The sequence below is a fragment of the Phalacrocorax carbo genome, chromosome 1, assembly GCF_963921805.1.
Source record: "Phalacrocorax carbo chromosome 1, bPhaCar2.1, whole genome shotgun sequence".
NCBI classification, from domain to species: domain Eukaryota; kingdom Metazoa; phylum Chordata; class Aves; order Suliformes; family Phalacrocoracidae; genus Phalacrocorax; species Phalacrocorax carbo.
The window spans coordinates 28,204,503-28,227,852 of record NC_087513.1 but is presented as its reverse complement, the minus strand read 5'-3'; the positions used below and the strand labels follow the sequence as shown (position 1 = coordinate 28,227,852).

Sequence of the window (23,350 nt, the reverse complement as noted above, 5' to 3'; positions counted from 1 at the left end):
TTTTTTTCTTTCTTTTTTTCAATTCATTTTAACAATGAATGTTGTTCCTCTCTGAAAGTACTTTTTTTTCCTTATTCCTGGGGTATTTTATTTGTGAGTTACTGTCTTTAAACCTCGTGGCCTTTAACTTATCTCATTCTGTACTTGCCTATACACCCACTTCATAAGGTGATCTTTTCATAGCAAAGTATACCATTAAAATATTGACAGAATAATTTGCCACTTTTCACATGCTGGGAAGTACTTTCCTGTTTCAAAAGCTTTTCCAGAGTCTGCTGCTGCTTTGCATATCAGAACTGAATGTCTTATACTGCAGACAGTTTATTATAGTTGCCCATTTTCAAGAAATGTCATCAGAGCTCTGATTTCTGCTACACTAAATTGATAAAGGGAAAATGTTCCTGTGATTTCTTGTGGTACCTTTAAATGGCATAAAGGCAGTCAGAACTTTTTGTCCTGATTGTTTGCTTACCACTGAAATATCAAGACTTTCAAGCTTTGCCATTCCATTTCCTTTGCCTTATTCAAGAGGACTCATTAGGGCTCCAATAAAAAGTGCCCTGTGAGTTTTCTCAGATTTCAGTTGGCCAAAAAGATTGGCAAGAATTTGCCAAGCATCCTTTATACACCTGTTTTTCTCAGGTGTGTGAAACAGACCTGCAAGGTTGGAAGGTGAAGGAAAAGAAGGAGCAGGCAAAGGAAGGAAAGCACATTATTTCTTATGCTTGTGTCAGAAATGTCAAATCTGGTCTTCCTTGATTTTGCTGGAGATAAAATAATAATTTAAAAAAAGAGTCCCAAACCTCTCAACTCTTCTTAAGCCCTTTTTTGTACACTATAAAAATGTACATGAGGGCATAACCCATTTTTTGCCTTTTGTAAGTCACCTTCAACTTAAAAGAAAGCTTTTATAAACTGTGTGAGTATGTCACAGTTTATTTTGGCAAAATTCAGAACTTGCTTTTTGCAATGTAGCCAAGACGTTCTTTCTCTTTGATGTTGAGAGAATGAAACCACAGACCACTGATGCAAGTGAAAGGCACTGACCACTGTAAGATTAAGTCATAGGACAGTGAAAAGAGTACAGCAGTAAATATGGTATACCACTAACTTCAACATAAAAAAGAAAAATGAGCCTTTAGCAATGTTTGCAAGGGAGTGCTATCTGATAATTTACAGTTACAGTCTGATTGATGAAGGCCATTTCATGTTATCAAAAAAAGTCCCACAAGACAATTGTACATAATTTTGTTGGACTTTGGGTAGTCCATCTTTTTAAGTGGCTGTCCCTCAGGACTGTTTAGTCTGAGGCTGCTAGAATTAGACCAAAATAAACCAGAATAAAACATCCAAAACACTTCCTCAACTCATTCTTTTCAGATTTTCAGCATTTAAAAAAAATACTTCCAACTCATCTTGATACAGTTGACAAAATTTGTTAGTTTTTAGCCTTGTTTCCTAAAAGAATGAAGTTTATGTGGTCATGCTATTGTATACTTGTTTTTCTGTTAGTTGTCCTGACAACCTTAACAATAAGAAGTCTTGAAGATGTGAATCCAGGTGTGAATCCAGAGAGATATCCAATATATGCTTAGGCTATGGAAACTGATGCAGTTTAAGGAGCCCCTTTATAAACATCAGAAGGACTCACAGGGACCAAAGCAGGTATTGCTCACACATGGGAAAAGCCTCTGTCATAGCTTAGTTGGACAGCAAAGTCAACCAGCCACAAGATTTCAATCCAGACACAACTGTGCTTCACTCATTCCAGTGCTCACGGAAAACTTTATAAAATCAAAATAAAACATTTCCAGTTGTGTTTGAGTGGAATACATAAGAAGCCAAAACCTGGACTCACTGAAGTCAGGGCTAGGAAAAGTGAATCTGATGGTGCATCTGATTGGTATCAGATGCACCTCAGCAGAACTGTGACCGGTTAGCACTTCCTAGTAATTTCCTTCAATGAAGAGCTGGCTGTCACTTCAGTGACAGCAAGGAGGAAACCAAACTGGCTTTGAATTAAAAGAAGAATTTGGAGTCGTAGTAAAGGGGTTTTATTGCCCAAGTCAGGACAATGATATCTGAGAGGTAGCTGCTGTGGAGGGTTTTGAATCACTGTTCAGGAATCTCCTCACCCACAATGAAGAGAAAACTGGATGTAGGCTTTTAGAAGATTTTGTTTGGTTACAGTTAGTCACTGTCAGCCCTGGTGTGGTACTCCTCAAAGCAGAAGAGTACTTAGATGAGGAAACAAATGCTGCTTACTTCATCTGCAGACATAGTCCAGTAGTGTGCACCTCTGTCATGGATTAAATGTGATTCTTCGAGTAAGGAAGATGGGTTGAGTTTAGCCTCGACAACCTCAACTATACATTTCAATTGTCATTAGTTAGATCATGATCTTACAGGCTTTTTTTTAAGCCTCTCTGCACTTCTTATGTGCTAAACAACTGTGAGCTCAGTTCTCCCCTGATACCCAACTGCAATCACTATTGACTTACACGGAGAAGCACCCCTAAAAGTGAAATCCAAATTCAGCTCTGTAAAGTTCCTGTGGTTTTATTTCTTCTACAGGTAAGTACGGGTGAAAGCCTAAAGTACTTCATTCACCTTTTAGGAGAAGAGAAGCCACAGACAGGCTTTTGGCACCATGTTCCCAACAAGTGTCCTAAAGCAAGACAAACTGGCCACTCCCTTCAAAGGAAAGACACAAACAGTTGGAAGAACATGAAATGAAAACAGAAGATCACCAAAACAAAAGATGAAGTGATAGTAAAATAAGCACATGATGATGCTTCTTTATTACCATTACACACATGATAGATGAGTAAAATTGGGTTATGCTTATATTGTAATGGAAGAAAATAATTGCTGCCTTCTATCAGGAAACCACAAAGGCACTTATTGATCTGTCATCCTAAGGGTATGCCTAGGAATATTTAATAAAATAAATGGAGACAGACAATTCTTTTGAGACCCTCTGACCACAATATCCCACACCATTTGGCTTAAAATTTTTTGGCAGGTTTAAAAATAATACCATGTCTCACTGACTAGGGGGGAGTTGATATGGCTTATTTAGATAACCTCACAGCATGGAGAAAATATTTTTTATATTGCAAGTAGAATGTGCCTGAATATTTTCCCTAAAAGTCAGGCACCAGAATCCATTGGGTTGGTTCAGTCATTTATTCCACTGGAAATGCTATATCAAATGGCATACAGCACTCTGCCTGGCACAAAGCCTGCTCCCATCCATATGGATTTTGTGTGAGTTTCATGGTGCTGACATCTCAGAAGAATAAACAAAGAGGGTCTGGGTGATGGGCAATGTGCGCTGACACCCTTTAAAACAGACTTAAACCATAGTAGTAAGGTGATGGGCTGCATCCATGTTCCTGCTCTGCACTCACTGCCTCTCTGCTGAAAGCCCAGGTGGTACCCCGAGGATCCCTGCTGTGCCCTGTACGACACAGTGTGAGGGGGGGTGTGCTCACCACCCAGCTCCCCTCCACCCTTAGGTACATGGCCATCTTACCCACAGGCCATGCAAGACCTGCCCGGGGCAAATAGCGTGGCCCATGGGATTGCAGGAGAGCCTGAACTCCAGTTAAGCTGCATGGGAGGGAGGCATGGGTATGGGTATGGGTACAGGTACAGATATGGCTATGAGTGTGTAGGGGGTATGGTTATCTCAGGCTGGGTCGGATTCAGCAGAGGTGTAACTATAGACGTAAGGGCTGTTCTGTCCCTAGGACTGGCCATGTGGACGCCGTCACAAGGAAGTTCCCAAGAAAAATGCAAGACACAGAAAAAGGCGGGTCAGGGAGTTTCTTTGGAAAGTACCACACTGCCCTGAGTGGCAGATACCTTTGCAGACTTTTCCAAGCCCCAGGAGCTATGGGATCTGGGGGCTGACTTGTTAGTCCCCGAGTGTTGCAAAAACTAGTTTCCTTCTCCTGATCTCCTGTTAGAGGCCTGTCTCTGCCTCCCAATGCTGCTGCTTCGTGTTTTATCATCCTGATGAAAGCTGGATTTCTCTGTGAAAAAGTGATACCCGTTAAACTGCCATTTTCTGCAAAGGGCAATGCTTTATCAGCCAGAGTTACTAATAACGTTCCATTTCTAGACTTTTTAATCAAATTCTTCCACTGAAGGCAGGGTTCCCTATTCTTTACTAGTGTGGAAGAGTGACTCTGCTGCTTTTCTCTGGAATTGCACAGAAGTAATTTCAGGCAGAAAGTAATTTTTTTTTTTTAACATGGATATCTAGATTCTCTGGTCATTTGTCTTTGATGTCGCAGAGTTTCAGAAGGCCCTTAAATCATACTAAAGACTAGAACTGGACACAAAATAATTTTTCTATCCTAGGTAGCTGCAAATTCGAAAACCTTTACAATCCCACAAGAAGAGATGTCTCCAGTGTAGACTAGCAGGTATGCAGCATTAAGGACACTCAGAAGAGATGTGTAATATTCAGATCTAAGACTCTTTTCCTGGGTTCAGACCAAATTCTAAGGCTTGTTGCCCCAGATTAAGTTCCTGTCCAGTCTGCTGATGGCTGTTCTGCAATGGGACCATGTCAGCCCCTCCAGTAAAGAGCTGCTTGGATTTCTTTATAAACAATTCCATGTACCAGAGAAAGAGAAGCTTATTCTGCAGTGCACTGCATGCAGATCTAAGTCCTGGATTCATCCCACTGGGCTTTGGTAGGTAGTTGAGACATCTAAGTAAGCAATGAATTTTCCTCAGGTTCTGCTGCCAAACGATGAAGAGAGACATAAATCCTGACAAAGCAGACATCTGCCTTTCAGCTCACTCAGCACCAGCCTTACCTCAGCAGTTTCTCTACTTACTCTCCTTGATCTGACTCAGGACCACATATTGCCGTCATTATTGCTCACTAAAGCAACAGTAGGTAATTATTATCCGGGAGAGTGTTGTGTTACTCGAACTTTCTAGGTGGCATGTGGGTTTCTGATCTCAGACAGCTTTTGCATCAGAGTGGAATTACTCCTGATTTCCAAACATGCAAGTAAAACCAGAGTCAAATCCCATAGTAAATTAAAAAAAAAACACTGCTAAGGAGGAAGATCCATGGCATAAATGGTTCAGAAAGCAAGTGTAGGTCACAAAGAAATATTACTTGCACTGTCTGGAGTGGGTGAAAACAATGAAATGTTAAAGGAGAAATGACCTTGGGGGAAGTGATAATGAGAGCTTCATTTTCTTAAGGCAGATGTTACCCTGCTTTTATACACAGCATGTGGAAATTAGGGCAAATTGCATTATTTTCTCCTACTTTCTGGACTCCTTTCTATCCCACACATCTCTTGCACCACTGTTTTGGCTAGACATGCAATTATTGTGCAATGTTATCTTGGAATAAGAGTCTCCACACTCAGCATTATTTTAGGATAACTGGTCTGCTTGGAATTCGCAGCGCTCTTATTTCATCGGAGCTTCCATGTAAATAAGGACTTCTATGAAAAATGCACCTGATGTACACTACAAATGTGCAGCAAAACTGCTTTTATCAACACAACATCTCCAATGCATTATTTTAGTTCTTCAAAATGTGTAATTAGTCAACACCTCTCCTTCGATAATCTGTATACTGAGTTAAATGTTAAATTAATGTAAGGGAAATCAGCAAAATACAAAGATTACTTAGGTCCATTTTATCTGCTGAATCAATAGGATATACTTAGTACTAATGCACTAACCAGATTATGAGAACTAATGCAGCACTGTTCAATGACAAAAGCAAATAACTCTTTGAATGATCTTGACAATAGAACATGTAATCATCTTAATTTGTATTAACTAATTACATTTAACATGGATGTCTTTTTACCTATTACCTTAAGTGGAGCATCAGTACAGTAACCTCCTTCCCCCTCTCATTTTAGCAGTGAAGTAGATCAAAGCAACAAGTATTAAGAGTCAGTGGGATGGTACTATGTAAAAATTTACATCAATGGAGTTCTTTAAAAAATTTCTCTTTCTCTAGGCATCATAAAAAGTTGTGTAATCTTTCCATTGATTCAGTGAGTTCTGGATCAAGTCCTTGGAGTTGAAAGTGTAGCTTAAAGGTAACTAATCTTTCAGTAATTCCCTCTAAATTGTTCCTTATTTTGCAACAAGTAGTATTTTGAAGGGTTGGTTTCATGTGTAACTCAGACCATCTCCAGGCAACAGCAACACATAGCAGTGACCACTGCGTAGTTAGGATTGCTTGATATTTCCATCTTAAAGGACTGTTTCCAGTTGCCTGCTTTTTCTTAATCTCCTACTTCACAGTTGAGATTTGAAAAGTTTATTCTCAGAAAGGGAACATACTTCTGTATTTTATTTTTAAAAAATCTTTGATTTGCTTTCAAATACATGAGGAATATTGGGAAGAGGAGGAAGGAAGAAGAGGGAAACAATTCTTTGTTTAAAACAAAATGAGGAAAAAAACTCTTCTACCTTTTAGAGTAAAGCTTCGGTGCCTCAGCAGAAGTTCTTAGAAACAGGACAACCCAGTCCCCTGCCCCAGGCTTGTTCAGTTCTCTGTGAACACTGGACTGTGTTCATAGCACCTACACCCTTGAGGTGTCTTTCACTGGTCGAGAAGAAACCAGAAGCACGGTGGATCTGCTTCTATGGGAATTGTTTAGCACATAAATTTGTGTCCACTGGCAAAATTGAGCTGTTCCATTTATTCTTTTTTCCCCTTCCTTAGGATTACAAGACATGCTTGGTAATGGTGTCTGGTGCTACTGTGCAGAAATCTGTTTTACAAAGCACAAAGCATTTCGAATATTGCGTTTTCAAATACTTTTCTCTTGTAATGTGACTTCCGGGTGATTTCTGTTCGACTTCCCAAGAACACAGAGTTCTTGGAAAGAACAAGTTAGTTGTTTGACAAAATAGGGCTTGAAGAAGAAAGAGAAATTCAGCATACCTAGTACCTATCACAGCCACATTAACATGGCAATTAGCTGTCTTTCTGTGCTGCGAGAGCAGCAGGTGGGGTACACACTGTGTACCCCCAGCAGACTAGTCTAGCTTCCGGGTGGTCTCTATGGCAGATAATAGCTGATTGATCCATTTGGGATACCTCCTTCTGAGGACTTACTGCCCCTATCAGTTGAATGTGTGCAATAGTTCAATACGAAAGACCCAATCTCTTGATTGGTAATATTTGATAATGGAAGTGAAATGGGAGAATATGAATGTAAAGCGATCTTGGTGCCAATAAGGAACACTATTCATGTACATTTGGCCTGCTATTGAACAGTACCTATGACTAGTATGGTCATCATACATCATACCTATACCATCATGCCCTAAGATGTATGGGCACCCCTGTTTTAGTTTCCCACAATTGCTTCTCTTGGAAGTGCAGCAGCAACTTTTGGGAACTCACATTGCACTTACGCTGACCCAGTGAGTGAGGAGTCTTGCTGTGGACTTGCAGTTGATCACGTTGGCTAAAGCCAACACGCTACAACTAAAGAATTTCTGTTTCTCATGTTCCTCAGTCCTGGCTGGCTTCTCTTTTGCCTCTTGTACAGTGCTGGAGTTTGTTCACAAGAGATTGTTTTCTGGTCAATTACTTCCAAAAAATAAGTGTGTCCATATTTTTTCCATGTATCATCATTAAATGTGCTCATAACCGTAAAGAATTGAGACAACCTGTGACACTTATGGACAGTGAGAACAATAAATATGACTATGACTTTTTAGAATTGCTAGTAGTAAGATTTTGCCCATTTCACAAACTTTCTGTCTTGCAAATTGCAGAGGAAAAAATATTCCTTTGTGATAGCGTAGTAGAAAGCTGTTTACAGATTTCCTCTTCTCCATTACACTTGACTGACTCTGACCAGCTATGGCATGAAACCACTCAGGAAAGGAGAAAGGAGATAGTCCTTTTGCCAAGGGAACTGACAGAAGAAGGCATGAAGTGAACAGAGTCTGTAAACGTGCCAGAAGCCAGTAAGTTTGTCCTTTATTGTTCTTCTCTCCCTATTTTGTCAAAGAGCTATAAGCACAAGGATCTTAGCAGTCATCTCTGAGTCAAGAATTAAAAAGACCGGTATGTGACGGCTGGGAAGATTTATGAGGTTTATGAAATTTAAGGAGTAATTCCTTTTAAAGATAACAATGATAGGCTAAATTTATAATGTCGTTCACTTTTATTTATGTGGGACTGGAAAACAAACAATACAGGTTCTAACTCCAGCCCTCTAACAGACCTTCAACATGATGCTGATCAGGTCACTCATCCTCTTCAGGCAACACCCTGGCTTCACTGAGTTTTGGGGGCCAGAATTTCACATTTTGTATTTACATGGACAGAAGCAGTGATCAGATGCATTTATCACCTGAAGAGAAATACAGCGAACTACCCAGAAAATTCAAATGGATTACAGAACAGCAAAACTGTATTGGCTAAAAATACACAAGAAAATTTAGAGAGGAAAATCTGATAAGGTTCTTTTGTGTTCCTCACAGTTACTCTTCCTGTTCAGAGTCTGCTGTTCATGTAACTTCTTCACCATTATGTGCTCGATTCCAGTAGGACACGCTCCTGAAAACTGTAGTTCTATTATTCGTCTGAATTCACCAACCTCCACAACAGAAGAGATAAGCAGCTTATACACCATATCTGTTTTTTAATTGGCTTGGGAATCAATTTGTTATGTTGAATCGTCAATTTATTCACTCTACTGCAGTTTCTTTGAAAAAAGATTTTTATTGTTTGCAGATACCAGGATCCAGCTCATTTAGCAGTAGCTTGTTTCCCCTTGCTCCATGTTATGCCATAGAAGTGCTCAAAGGAGAAACACTGGCAGCACTTGTGGGTGCCCAGTTCTCTTGAGGGAGACTCCCAGGATCCAGAGCAGAAAGCAAAAGTTGATACTTATTAATTTGATTCCTAACAGCAAACAAGTTAAAAGTTGTATAAACAAACCGGCAGGAAATAAGACTCCCGCTTATTCCTGCTTTCACATGAGTTCTCCGTCATAACTTCAGTATTTTACAATTGACACTAGGAAATTTTACCTAGTTACTTTCAGACCATTTCTCCCATTTGTCAAATTGAATTTTAATTTTAATTATTTCCTCCAAATCACTTGCAAGACAGTATTAGATGTTCTGCAGTGATTAAGTTATTACTTTCTAGTTTATTCAAGACATTAAACATAATATCAAGACATTACACATAATATGACATTCTAATTGAGCACTGTACTTAACTAAGAACAGGTTTTGGCCAGCTCTGGAAGGATGAGCCTGGAGGAGTGTTTCCCCAAACTGCAGCTGCTGCAAATAATAGAAAAGCTCCCCGAAAGTCTTTGGTTAAAATTTTGATTTTTTTTTCCCCCTGAGTCTAGCTATTCAGTCTAGAGATGAGACTCTATGATCAGTTCTGACACTGACCTGAGTATTTTTTTGAGATTTTCATTAGTGGCTTTAAAATTTCGTCCTCACTTTGCACTTTTGGCTTCAGAGGTTCAACTCTGTCCGAAATACTATTTTTATGCAAAGTGAATATGATCTATAAATCGTCACTTAACTGCCAAACAGCAACAGCTCTTGATAGCCCAGCGCAACGATGTCTAGAGACTTTTTTGGCACATTTGTCTTCAGTGGACCGAATCCAGGGTAAATTCTGAAACACCACAACTTCCCCTATGAACAAACAAGATAGCATTGGTTATCTCCCACCCTTCTGGACACGGCTAAAAGTCAGGACTTGCCCACACCTCATTGCATTCCAGTGGCACACCTACACCAGCTTCAGAAGGCCCTCGCTATGAATCACATGCACAATTGGCACCTCTCATCCTACAAGAGAAGCCATGTAGCCCAACCCAAGCACTTACCCGCTCTCTAATCGTCCATTTCAATAGTTCTGTGATTTGTCACTGGAACTTGGCACAATATCCAAAGTGCATCATCTGACATCAGTTATTTTTCCACATTGACAGCCAAATGGATACTTACGTGTATACTGAGAGGGAGGGAGGGGGAGATTCAGGCTTCAAAGAGTTAATTTAAAGCAGCTTCTTTGCTGAAGTTTTTCACGTTATCAATCTTCCTTTAGTTTTCTAAGTAGCCTTTTAATCTCTGCATTTCTACTCAAAGATCAAAGCCTTCCTATTTCTTTAACAGCTAACCTTACATTATGGTAAATCCATGAAGTGCCAGGTTTTGAAAGAGCCATATGTGGAACAGTCTGCAGGTTCTTGGGCAGATACCCAAAATTATGACATCTCTGAGGAAGGCTGAGCTGACTTTGTGGCTGAACTGACTTCGGGGAAGCTAGGAAAGGTGTTGGGACAAGCAGGAAAATCTAGCCACTTGTTGAAAGGAGCTTGAACAGGGTTTCGTGAGGCGTGTCAGGATGTTCAAATTGTGTTAAGATGACTACATAGGAGGATGTACTTTTTTAAGGTTAGCACAGAAACATCTCTCCCCAAAGTTGTTTGCTCATGGAGAAAAAGAAGTTACAGCAAAGAGCAGAGATCCCAAGTTGGGAGAGGGTAAATTCAGAAATCTGCCTTATTTCAAAAAGCATGAAAACTGTACATCTTTCTGCACTTGAACTATTCATACTCATTGTATGAGTAATCTTTGCACAGATGTTTCAGAAATACTTTTAGACTGGATAGGATACAATTGCAAAAGAATAAAGCTTTTTGCTTATTTTGTGGCCAAAGCAAAGAAAAGCTAAATTTGTCCCTTGTTTATCAGTCAAAATTATTTAATGTGTATTCAATGAACGTTCAGTGTGTCTTGTGCAAAGTATTCGTTCAGTTCCTGCTGAGCAAAACACACCATACTTTAACAGTTAATACCAAAACTAATGCAGCAAACACTTTAGCGTGTGGATAACCAAACTGTTAAGTCACTGCTGTATCAGATCTAATCTGGAAGCCTCCTTTCTGTATCATTAGGCAGTGCACAGGGATTTCAACTGCTCTTGTTTGGTCTTACACAAGTTTTTACCTAAATGATACAGTAAATGGACAGTGCACCCAGAGAAAAGCTAGCATCACAGCTGGCTGCAACTCCTAGGGATCATGGAAAACTTCACCCACCAGTGCTGTTGCTGTGCACAGTTCAGAAATGTTACAATTCAACAGCAAAGGACTGAGCTATTGGGTTGAACATTTTAATAGCATTTTCAATGCATTGGTTTTTTTCCAGAATTCACCAGAGCTAAGCCAGCAAGAAAGTCTTAGTTCATTGCTTACTTTCTCATAGTACTTTGATTCTAGGTAGTAGAAGGAAAACCATCTGAATCAAGAAAAAAAGAAAATAAAATTTTAGTTCTTCTTTTTCTTTAAGGGTGTGATCCAGATATATTGAATTGAGTGGAGAGACTCTGACTCTCTTTAAAAGGTTTAATTCAAGCTTTTAATTTTTTTTTAAACATGTTTGTAACAGCAACAAATCAATAAAAAAATTAGGAAGAATTAAGCTCTCGATTGATTTCAACAGAGGGAACCACCATAAGAGCCTTTATAATCTCCCTACACATTTATTCATAAAGTATGTCACAGTGGGAACATGCTAGATGTCTTCCAAATTTAAACTGGTTAGAGATCCTTCAGGGGGTTCCTGCTTATTATCTGTACGATCTCACCAAAACAGATGATGTAGTATCAATAGTAATGGAATTATCAGTTAATAGATTACTATTGAATTGTCAGGACAGCAGGTTATATTCTTCTCTGGAGATAAAGTGTATTGGTCAAGAATTTTTCCAATGAAAATTAAAAACATATAATCTCTATTTCCAAACTGAAAGAGAAAATCCTGCAAATGCAGCAACTATTGTAGTACACTCAAGTCATATGAGATTGGACAAAGTAGCGCATGAGCCATAGATGATCAATACAATAGTTTAAGTAATTATAAAAAGCTGGCTTCCCCATAGTTTCATTTAAATACACAATCAGAAACATATTTTTCCTGGCTTATGTCGCTTTTTTCTCTCTCCATCTTTTTCTCCCCTTTTCTGTCTTATCACTGACAAAGGTGTTGAAAGGCGAACAGGAAGAGAAGAATACTTGAAATTGTTATTTTAATGCAAAAAAAAGGTTAAACAAATTGCAACGTGTTTAGACAATAATTTTCCAGGAATCTCTGTTTTAGAAGCAGGTGTGTCACTGGGCAAGGTCTGCAGTCAAAGAATTCTGAGACCCTTTGAGAAGCAGCATTGCAGAAGTCACTAAGGGAAAGGATACCTCGATACATGTGCTTATACACATATCATCTGGTTAAATAAAGACCCTGTGTCTTATTCGCAACAGACAGGATAAAAAAAAAGTTAAAAGAAACATTCCCATAACATCAAGAAGTTGTTGCCTTCCTCATGGAACATCATAACTGATGAAGCAATTAAGTTTGAAACATTTTAAAATACTTTTGGTCAAATGCATTTGTGCTAAATGACTTCACTCTGACAAAGATCTATTCCTACTCGTAAAGACAGTACTCATCTGTACTTCATTTTCTAACAGGCTTTTTCAAGAAATGCATCGTACTGCAGAGCACAAGATGATGAATATCGCTTAGAAGTTACAACTCCTTTGCAAAGGGTTGACTTGTTCATGGGCCAGTTCAACAGTGTCCTGCTAACTTCGATATCTGTCTTCACCAAAGGGAACCTTACTGTTGCTAATCTGGGAACTTCAGAGGGCCGCTTCATGCAGGTAAATATTACTACAACACCTTCACAATAAAAAAAAAAAAAATGGGAATTTAGCAGGAGGGTGAAAAGTGAGGAACAGTATTATACCAGTTTAACAAGGCATTAGAAAATTGAAATTGCTGACTTAAATAGAGCCTCTGGAATAGAAACAAAGTGCCTAATAGAGCATTCAGCAGTGTAAGTATTTGCATGGGCTTTCTGGTTGGGAGCAATGGTTCTGGAGCAAACTCCACCATGATCTCCACTTAGTCCGTCTGGTTCAGTTCACAGAGCAGTTTTGGGCCATACAAACTAGATTTCTTTCAAAGGAAACTAAAGTGAAAGCTCTGTCTTGTATACACATCAGATATGCTCTAACCCCAGCTGGGGCAGAAAGGTCCGAAACAGTGACTGATTCTTCAGCCAGCTTCAGATATACGCTTCATATGGTCATTTGGTCTAGAGGATCAGATTAAACCTAGTTCAAAGTAAAATGCCAAGACAGTTTATAGTGTAAAAGCAGAAGCCTTGGCATTAGTTGTTTCTATATACTGATGCACTCCTCTGTCACCAAATTACTTGCTTATGTACCCGTAGTCTAGGACTCTCAGCTCTAGAATTGAGATTAGCTCCTCCTCTGCCTACTTTCAAGTCTCTCTGAGTGCATTTTAGATTTTCAGGCTCTTGCTCATTCTCTCCTCACTCTGTTCTTTTGGACAGCTATTCTTCCTGTGCTAAAGCAGGTGTTCATAGTAAGTAGTCAGGCACCCTCCTGAGAAGCCTGTCTCCCTCCATCAAGTATATAACTAATCTAGACAGATAAATTACACTACATTTAGTCACCCACTGTAGGTGACTAATGAAATAAATCTAACCCATAGGGACAACAATCTTTTAAAAACTTGGCAGTCAAAATCAAATGTCAGAAGACAAAATACTTTGAAAGCACCAAGGGCTTCCTTTATTCACCTATCCTATTTCAAGCACTGTCATCCTGTAGTGAACACCTTGGAGAGCTTGGCTTCTACAGCCGCTACAGGGTCCAGCCTGGATGTGCATCTCAGCCTGGATCCCTCTTGCACCCAAGGACCTGTGTCCTTTTACTCTGCCAGTAGTATTTGTCTTCTAGTGGGCTTCCTGAAGTATTGGCTGTCTTTGGCTGTTCTTGCTCTCTAGGCTGCAGAGAGTCAACAAAGTTAGTATCATTGTCCCCCAACCATTATAACTGAAACCTGATGAGATTTGCCATCATGAGTTCCTGTGCTCTTCCAGCTTTCCCATTTCCCAAAACCTTCCATTAGAAAACACTTGAGCACTTGCACCTTTTCATAAAACTCTTTGTTTGGTGGTGTAGGTCGTCAGATAAAATTAACTAACATGATTTCCCTTTCTCCTCTCCCTTCTCATTCTCTATCCTTGCCACACATATTAAGTAGGGTTACACAGTGTCCCCAGTATTTGGTATCCCACTGTTGGCATGCTTTTTGGTCAAAGGGCATCCTATACCTCCTCTTCTGTCTTCTGCATAGGCCAGATGCAGAACCTGCCCCATAATGCAAAATCCGTAATGCTCCTACAGGGAGGGAGGTCAGAGTGATTTACTACAAAGGATGGATGAAAAACTGGAGAAAAACATGTTTCTCTTTCTCCCTAAAAGATAAGAATTCAACAAAATGTTCAATGACAAACCTGCCAGTTTTGCCTAAACTTCCCATGATGACCTTGGAAACTTTAAGCTGCATTTTGTTTTCAGCGCAGGAAAGGCAAATGCTAAGAGCAACACACTGAGCACAGGAGCAACCCACGTTCTGTTCTTTCTTAAATGTAGATACTGGTTCACACAGCGAACATGAGTAATTTGTTTAACCTTTCTGAAGCCATTTCCTTATCTACAAAATACTGTTAATAACAACTACTATCTTACTCGCTGCATATCTTCTGGGCTGTCACAAAGCTTTTAGGGAGCTTCAGCGGAAAGCACAAGGCAGCATTATTTTTATTTGTAACATTCTTTAAATTATTCATTCAAGTCCTGCACCATACACTTCATTCAGACGTTTGCCCAACTCAAGGAACAATTAAAATATTTACAGAATACATTTCCCATTCCAGGTTCAGTTATGGATCAAAAGAAAGGCTATTGTGTAAACTGCACATTGCCATTAGCAGAAATATTCTCATCATTGAATTAGATTGGCCTGAGCTACAGGGGGAAGTCAGCGTTGGGCTCATATTGTAATAAGCAAGAGCTCTTTCTTTGAGGGTTTGGTGCAACCAGCAGGAGAACAAGCATACTGACTATCTTTAATGATGCTACCTCCAAATAAAAAGGTTAGTATTTGTTTTGCCTTTTAATGATCTTGAAAATATTACTAGATCTGTAGGATACAAAAGACACCACTTTTTGCACAATTCAATGTTCACTCACATTAAATCTTCTTTTTTTTCACTAATAGTTATCTAGGAAGTGCTTTCAAACATGTTCATTAGCAAATGCCCAGCGAAAGCAGATTTGCAGTGTTTCTATGGAAATATAGCTATTAACTGCAATGAGAAGATCATTAAAAATTGAGCTATTAAATGACCATTACTGAAGTAAAATGGGTTAAAAAGAAATCAGGATAATCTAACAATGACTGAATTTATCAAAAAGATAGCCCCAAACACTTCCTTACATTTTTTAGCAAAGCAACGTAATGATGTTCTTTTTTGTTTCATTCACAAATTACTGGAACATATTGCAAAGAATCTTCAGTTTTTCTCTTATTACTCACCTCGCTTTTGCAGTCATTCGCTCTCATATTTTTAGCTCTTTTTACATGCAAATATTGAATTTTCCTGTGCAGTCCCCTTGTAACTTTTAGCTGTTCAGAGTTTACTATCCCTTCAGAGGCAGGTATGCTTTCAGAGAAAATTAGTTGCAAAATTCTATCTATCAGGGAACCTGTTTTAAAATGGTTATATTGTATTAGTATCTTGTGACCATATTTTCATGCCAACTATGTAAAAGAAAAAGTAATCATATATAGGTTTCTAAAATTAGAAAATCAGCTCAGCCCTTCCAGTGAACCCAGTTCATCTTGTATCCTCTTTGAAATACCAAACCTTACCATATTTAGACAATTTAGTTTGTGACAAATTTCAGCATTAGCAGTCATCCATGAGATTAAAAGAAATAGTAGTACAGTACCTCTGTCTCGAACAACTGCACCCTGAAGTGCCCAAATGTGAAACAGCTTAGTGAAAGTAATGAACATTTAATTCACATCTTTGCTATATTAATTTAGGGTTTCCTTTAATTGTTATGAAACAATTTGTGGGGAAAAAAAGGCATGTTTAAAACATAGTGATCATGCCACCTAAATTGAATTGAAGCTCCAAGCCTGCACGGTGGAAGCCAGTAGGTGTAACAGCAAGCTACTGATACTCAACCTGAGAGAAATTTGTTTCTCATATTCTCCCATTATACTTGCCTTATACTTGATCAGCGGCCATCCACTTGATTCTCCTTTTCTTTCCTTTTTCTTGCTGTCTTTCGTCTCCTTTTGCACTTTCTTCTGCTCGTCACTTTCTGCTTCCCTACTGATGCCTCATTTCTGTTTCCATTTCCATCCATTCTTCTCTCTTTACCACATGACTATAGCACAGCATTGCTGCAAAAGTCAACACAAGGTTTAACATATAGTTTCTGAGAACAAAGTTTTTCCTTCCGTAGATGATGACTAGCTGATTCTGAAGTTTTGATGTATTCAGAGACGTATCACAGTGAATGGTTCCTATCTTTCCAAATGATTCCACTGAAACTTCTGGTATTACCTATCAAAACTGTGCTAATGATCCATCTCAGAATATAGCCTGTATTTTGCTTATTTTAAAAAGTCATCTGAGGAGCCACTCATATTCAGAATGCAAAAGCAGGTATGTTTTATTCAACCAAGGAATAGTCACCTGTTGTTTTCTGCTTGTGCTTTTAGTTCAATTAAATAGAATTATTCACTTAAACAGCTCTGGGAAGCACTAATAGTGGAAAGGAAATACAGCCTTCTTCACTAAATGTTTATTGTTTTCAGCCAAAATCTAAAACTAAAATCACATTGATGTGGATGGTCCAAATATAGAAGATTCATGAGTTCTTTTAAGGAGGATAATTGGGGCCAGGAGGTGAATTCCAAAGCTCTCCTGGAGAGTAATTGCAGCCCATTGACATACTGAGCATGTTTTGGCTGCATCAGAGATGTTAAATCTGTATTTGGCCATGAATACATTGGAGTTTGTAGTTTACCAAATATTGTGGAGTTTCTGTTACAAAACAGAACAGTAATAATTTTTCTAAGACAGCTGACATGCATGAGACGGAAAAGAAAAATGGTTTTACTTCCTTCCTAAGCTGAAGCCTGACAAGCTTTTTTCCCCCCTTCTTTTTTTTCCTCTTGAGAAGTTGCAGCTGTTTCAGCCTTTCTTATTGTGCTTGTTTTCAGAGTGTGACTGGGAACACAGGCTGAAAGTACAGCTGTTGGGTGCAAAGTGAATCAGGTATTTCACAGTGGTTATTTGATTAGAAAACAGCACCCAGTCATACTACTGTAGTTGGGGAATCAGATTTTCAGCTGGTGTAAAGCAGCCTTGCTCTGCTCAAGCCAAAGAAGCTACACTGAGAATAAGACTCACAACTGGAAGAGACACTTTCATTACCAGCCAGTATTTTGGGAAATTAGAGCGTGTTTAAAAAAAAAAAAAAAACACAGGAAAAAAAAAACATGATATATTGCGATAAAATATCTTCTAGTTTTGCTCAGTTCCAAGGTGATTTTGGTTGGGTTTTTTTTTTGCCTGGAGCTTGGTGTTATTTCAGAGAGTGACTTTTGAGTGATGAAGAAAAGAGCAAAGTTCTTCAGGATGGGGAAATCTTTCTGATAGCTCTGGGGAGAGTGGGGTATGGGAAAGTTTTACAAGATTTATTCTGAAAAGCTCACGTTTGGTCTGGCCTTAACAATGAACAAGAGACTGATGTCCTGGACATATGCAGAGGCTGATTTTCAGCATAACACTATGTTTGGAAGCAGATTACTGCATATGCTCCCTGTGCTTGAAGCTGGCCTCACAGAGGTAAAACCCAAGCAAATGCACTGCTTGTTGGTGACTTTCTTGAGGAAGAGAGGGATAGAGAAGTTTTCACTGTATGTTTTAGAATTACTATGGGCAACTGCTCTCTTTAGAAGCAATTTTGGCAGCAGGGCCATCTCATCCTTCTGACTATACCAGTGAAACTCACTGCACAGAGGGGCAGCGCTGGGCTGCGTGTGGAGTGAGGAGCTCCCCCATGCACCCTCTAATCTTCATGGGGCAGTAGGACATCCATCCTCTTGCTCATGGAGGTAAGGAAAGGGTCTTCCCATGGGTATACGTACACCCTGAGATGCAGTCAGGCACATGCTGGCTGCAGTCCTGTCCAATCTAGCTGGATGTGAGCCAGCTCTAGCTGAGAAGCCAAGTGTTAGCAAAACATGGTCATGCACTGTCTTGTCTGAACAGATTCTGGACTGAAAATGGCTTAGGGCACGAGAACCAAAGTGTGATGGCACAGATAGGCCTTGTCGGACTAGAGCACATCACATAACAGGCCGCTCACCCTCCTCAGGGCCTCTCTGCACTTGTTAGGCACAAAACAATACAGAATAATAGTAAGCCTTATTCTAGGGACCCATTATATCCCAGTATCTTTAACCATATTTTTATCTCAGAAAGGAAGTATGGGGTCAGAATAAAGATTCAAGGAGCACAGTCTCCTATCTCTGGCAGGGGCTAGATGGATAAGAGAGAGGTATGAGGCAAGTAAAAGCACACAGTGATACTCCTCCCAGTACTCTCCTGCTTCTGGCACTCAGTGGCCCAGAGATTCCCTGAGCTGGAAATTGCACCCATATCTGGTGTTTAATAGTCCTTGATGGACTTCTTTTCCATCAATTTTGCTTACTGTTTTTTGAAATTATTTGTTATTTTGTCCTCTAACAGTATGCTGTGACAATGACTTCCATAATTTCATTCTGCTTTGAATGATGAAGAGCTTCCTTTGAGTTTTCCGTAACCTGCTGCCTTATCATTTCATTTGGTGCCCCTGATTCTGTCTGGTGAGGAATAGGGACTGGGCTTGCACAGATCAATGGTCTGCGAAATTTTCACATGCTGAGCACAAACCTGTTGTCTTTCACATCCAAGTAGACAGAACACTTGGTAGTCACACTCATTTCCCAGGAATACTTATGATTAAAAACAAACACCATCACCACCACCAAACTTCTCATGAAAAGAGAGAAATTAGCATGTGTCATAGTTGCTTTCATAGATTACATGCCAGGGAACATAATGCATGCCACAGAAATTAGTATAGACAAAAATAATCACATCTGCTTTTTATTTGTAACTGCAGTCAAGGCTTGGAAAAATTTGTCCCAGAATTCAGCAAGAGAGCCAAGCCTTCAGCATTGCTCTCCTCTTGGAGACAGCAAAGTGGCAAGGCCTCGCCTCTCCAGGAATTGAGGCTCAAAGCCATGGTGCCTATCAGCAAAATGAGTTGGTGCAGAGCAAGGAAGTACAGAGCAAGGAAAGAGTAATGGGATACCCATGGAATCATTGCCAGGGCTGTCCTCATTGCCTGCTGCTGTCTTGCCTCTGTGGTCCAGCCATTCACCTGGCTTTTCAATACTGACAGTCTGATGTATTTAAAGCTAAATGCAAACTATGCACATGTGCATTTGTAGGAATGTGAATAGTTGCAATCTTTCCCACTTTATCATTTTTAAACCAACAGAAGACTGTGGCAAACTCTAGATAAGTAACATTTTCATGACTATAGCTCGACTTTTAACAGTTTTATAATAGCAGTTCTTTCTGTGGTAAAGAATGTACCTTGGTGCTCCCAGAAAAAATACCAAATATTGTATAATGCAAAGTCCATATAGTCAAATGAAAATTAACACCTAGCGCCAAATAGCTGTTTTGAAAGCACACATGTTTTAATATTCAGTTTGAGTAGAAAAGCTTACACCCTTCAGAGGAGATCCATTATACTCTCCATGGATTAAAATGATATACAGCATTTAGAGAACTACATATGTGCCCTTTGCAAGGCTACGCTGCATATCCCAGGGCATTTGAGGCATTACACAATAAAGTTAACCCTGAGCCTATCTCTGCTGGGTAATGGCCTACACCTGCCAGACATCTAGGGAAAAAATAACAATATGATACTTAGATGGGATTGCTTTCAGAAGGCCTCTCATTTTTGCAGAAGATATTTCAACATGCAGACAGTAACATTTGTAATTCAATCCTGCTGACTAGCAGAACTGAGCATCAGAATTATTTTTAAAAGAAGCTGTTGCATGCTGTTTTTCAACTGAATTTATTACAGTCTTAATTTGTCATATTATGCACAAACAAACCTAGAGTCAGGTCTTCTTAATACTAGCTGATGGCAATGAAAGAATATTTAAATGATGTATTTAAAAGTTCATGGACCTAAGTGATCACTGACTTCCAGTATAAAGGATATAGTAATTAATATGTTAATTAATTCATTCATTAACTGTTGGCTGTTATCTTCACGGAAGTACTTTGAGCTATGCTGAAACACCACATACTTTTTCGTTTTTCTCTTAAACAGAGTAATGTAAGTATTGTGTTTGTTTTGAGAAGGATGTCTGGGGTTGTAGTTACTGATAATGAATGTGATTCTCAGAAGGGTTATTTGTAAGAACATCAGAAGAGCCACATGGGCTTAAACAAAGGGTCCATCTAGGTCAGTGCTCTGTCTCCAGCAGTGGTGACAAGTGGATGCCTGGGGACCCAGGTAACACATGTAATACCTTCTGCTTTAAGCCTCTGACTGTTTTCCATTCTGGGGTTTTCCTAAGCTATTGGGTTTTGTCTGTTCAGTTCTTTCCATGTACATGCGGAGTTCCGTTGAATGTGTATTCCTCTTACATTCACATCCTTCGTCAAGGAGTCCCATAGGTCGTTGCATATTGCTAGGAGGTTTTACTCTTTTGTTTGCTTTGAACCCGACTCTCACTTTTGTCTTTTGATGGTGTTTTTAGCACTTTTATCAGAAGAGATTAAATGGTCAGTCTCTACCCACTCATGATTCTGAATGTCTTTTTCATAGCATTTTCACGCCTACCCTACTCAGTCGTTGTTCATTACAGCCTTTTGATCATCTTTGTTACCCTTCTCTGAATCTTTCCCAATTTTAACATGCTGGTTTTGTCATGAAGCAACCAGAACTGCATAGAGAATTCAAGGTGCGTGCAAGCCGTGAATTTGTATGACATAAGGATGTTTTCTGATTTGTTTTCTGATTTGTTCTCTAATCTTTTTCTAATAATTCCTAAGTTTTTATTTGGGTTTTTTTGACTGCTGCTGAGCAGTGAGGTGATGTTTTCATGGAACTATCAATCATATACAGCTTTAAATTCATCACCTTTGTTGTATTTCACCTACCATTTTATTGCCTTGACATGCTGTCTTGTAAAGTCTTTCTGCCATCCTTCATAGTCTGTCCTTATTCTTATCACCTTGAATACCTTCAGATCATCAGAAAACTTTGCCACTGGACTGTTAAACCACATTTCCAACTCATTTGTGGGTATGTTGAACAGTATGGATCCCAGCACAGACACCTTGCAGAACACCTCTGGTGACTTCTCACTATTGCAAGGACTGACCATTTACTGATAACATCTGTTTGTTCTCTTTTAGTCAATTATTTATCTGTGCAAGACCTTCCCTCTCTCCTAAGCGCTTGAGTGCAGGCACATAGATATACTTTCAGTTCTCTTATGCTCTGGAGAAATGTTTAGTTATTAAATGAATTATTAAAATGCAAAGAAAAACCCCAACACCACCCCACAAAAAAAAAAAAAACCAACCCCCCCAAAAAAACCCCGGCACTTTACAGTCTTTGTAAAGAGAAATCCTTCTGTAGTACTGAACCATTTCCATGGTAGAAGTAACCCCTGTATGGTGGTGTGTCCATGGTAGATTAAAGCCACACTGTATGCATACCAGCCCAGTCCCAAGCAATAAAAATCAGAGGTTTCGGAGAATGACACTGAAGTCCTAAATAGCCTCTTCTTCCTGCTGTAGAAGCTGTCTTCAAATTGCCTTTTTCTTCAGGATTATGTTGGATAAGGGTAAGATAGAATTTCAAGGACTGGGCTGATGCGTGCACAAACTGCACAGTTATATAGACCAAAAAGAGCATTTTTACCTCTAGTGTCTGTTACAGCAGCACTCTAGGGTGGTAGATTACTTCCAAGCAAAATCCAAACTTTTATTGTGTAGTCCCAAATGAGTTAGGAAGTGTAATTTGACCTCCCTATATGTCATGAGGTCAAAGTCTATTCTCTTGGGCTTTGAGCAGGTGACTTGACTATCAGCCTCAGTAAAATAAAGGTCGGTCAGTGTTTAAAGTACCGGATAATTTTTCCAAGATTGTAAAGATGGGATCCAAATTTACATGTATTGCTCTGAAGTTGCAATGCAGATGTGTTTAAAGGGTTAACACTGTGGCTCAATCAGAAAGAATGCTTGGCAATAAGAGGAAGCCTGGATTAATGATAGAAAAGAATTCTTAGCATTTTATAGCAGTGGGTATTCGAGATGAGACATGGCTAATGATCAACTAAAAAGGTATTTGCAGCTGTGGTGCTACCTCTCCCCATAATGCCAACATTAATCAAGCTTTTTCATGCAGCTTTGCAGTCCATTCTATTTTTCATTGTCCTGAATATAAAAACAGAGCTCATGCCCTAATACACTGAGTCAGAGACCATACTTCTGTGTCAGTGAAAATGATCAGACCTTATTGATTTCTAAAAGCTGCACTTTCTGTACTGTGAAACAAACCCATAGCAGTCTTTAACAAAGCCAGTTTCATTTTGAAGAAAAAAAAGCCTCTTGTAACCCCAAACTGTAAATACCTCTGGGATGTGAAGCACTTATCGCCATGAATTACCTGCTTATATATTTTATTTAAGTCTTGAATTACAACAAAACATCAGCTGTAATTACAGCACCTCTAAGTCTAGTTTTGGAGTCAGCCATCTTGTTGAAAGACCTTGGCAGTGAGAAAAGCCAGTGAAATCGTGTAAATCAATGTCCTAGCTGTTCTGATGCTGCCTTCAGGGTCAGAAGAAAACCTTCCTTCTGGCAAAAAATTAAACATTTGACATACAAGCTATTTCCAGAATGGCTTCAACCTTTTAAAATAATGAATGCCATTGAATCTCAACTTCTCAGCAAAGGTTGATTATCTCAGTTCCTTAAGTAAACTACATGTGATGCAGCTTTTGAAACATGAACATGGTGTTTCCTCATGTAAACAATCCCCTGCCTTTGTTGCCTGATACTATCACATTTGGGCGCACATCCTTCTGGATTGCAGGCCCAAGCCTATAAAATCTCACTATCGAATATCCACCCCAATCTGCAGATGCTTTATGCCTGTGCTTAACAGCCATGACTCATCCCATTAAAGTCAACAAAGTTAGAGTAGTAAAGTGAAGTGTGTGTTTGCAGGAATAGGCCCAAATTCTCAGAAGTATTTAGGTAACTCAAGATGAAGAGAGATGACTAGTAGGGGAATTCATACTG

At 39.3% G+C, this 23,350-nt stretch overlaps 1 protein-coding gene and 1 long non-coding RNA gene across 7 annotated transcripts in view; one reads left to right on the top strand and one right to left on the bottom strand.

The window, feature by feature from the left end:
- MET (MET proto-oncogene, receptor tyrosine kinase) overlaps positions 1–23,350 on the top strand; it is a 92,330-nt gene that overhangs the window by 22,963 nt on the left and 46,017 nt on the right. For 3 of the 5 annotated variants that reach the window (XM_064446878.1, XM_064446889.1, XM_064446898.1), the window contains one exon: positions 12,528–12,719. In XM_064446878.1, the coding sequence (XP_064302948.1) occupies positions 12,528–12,719 (192 nt within the window). Of the gene's footprint in view, positions 1–4,833; positions 4,919–10,377; positions 10,383–12,527; positions 12,720–23,350 lie in introns of those variants that run through there. The other 2 variants (XM_064446904.1, XM_064446911.1) reach the window with 2 other exon arrangements.
- On the bottom strand, positions 8,727–22,075 carry LOC135312555 (uncharacterized). Of its 2 annotated transcripts, XR_010372143.1 has the most exons (5): positions 21,966–22,075; positions 16,171–16,350; positions 12,680–12,738; positions 9,573–9,687; positions 8,727–8,929 (listed from the first exon to the last, which is right to left on the bottom strand). It is a non-coding gene; the product is annotated as an uncharacterized LOC135312555 (long non-coding RNA). The 2 variants fall into 2 exon arrangements; XR_010372139.1 differs by lacking the exon at positions 12,680–12,738.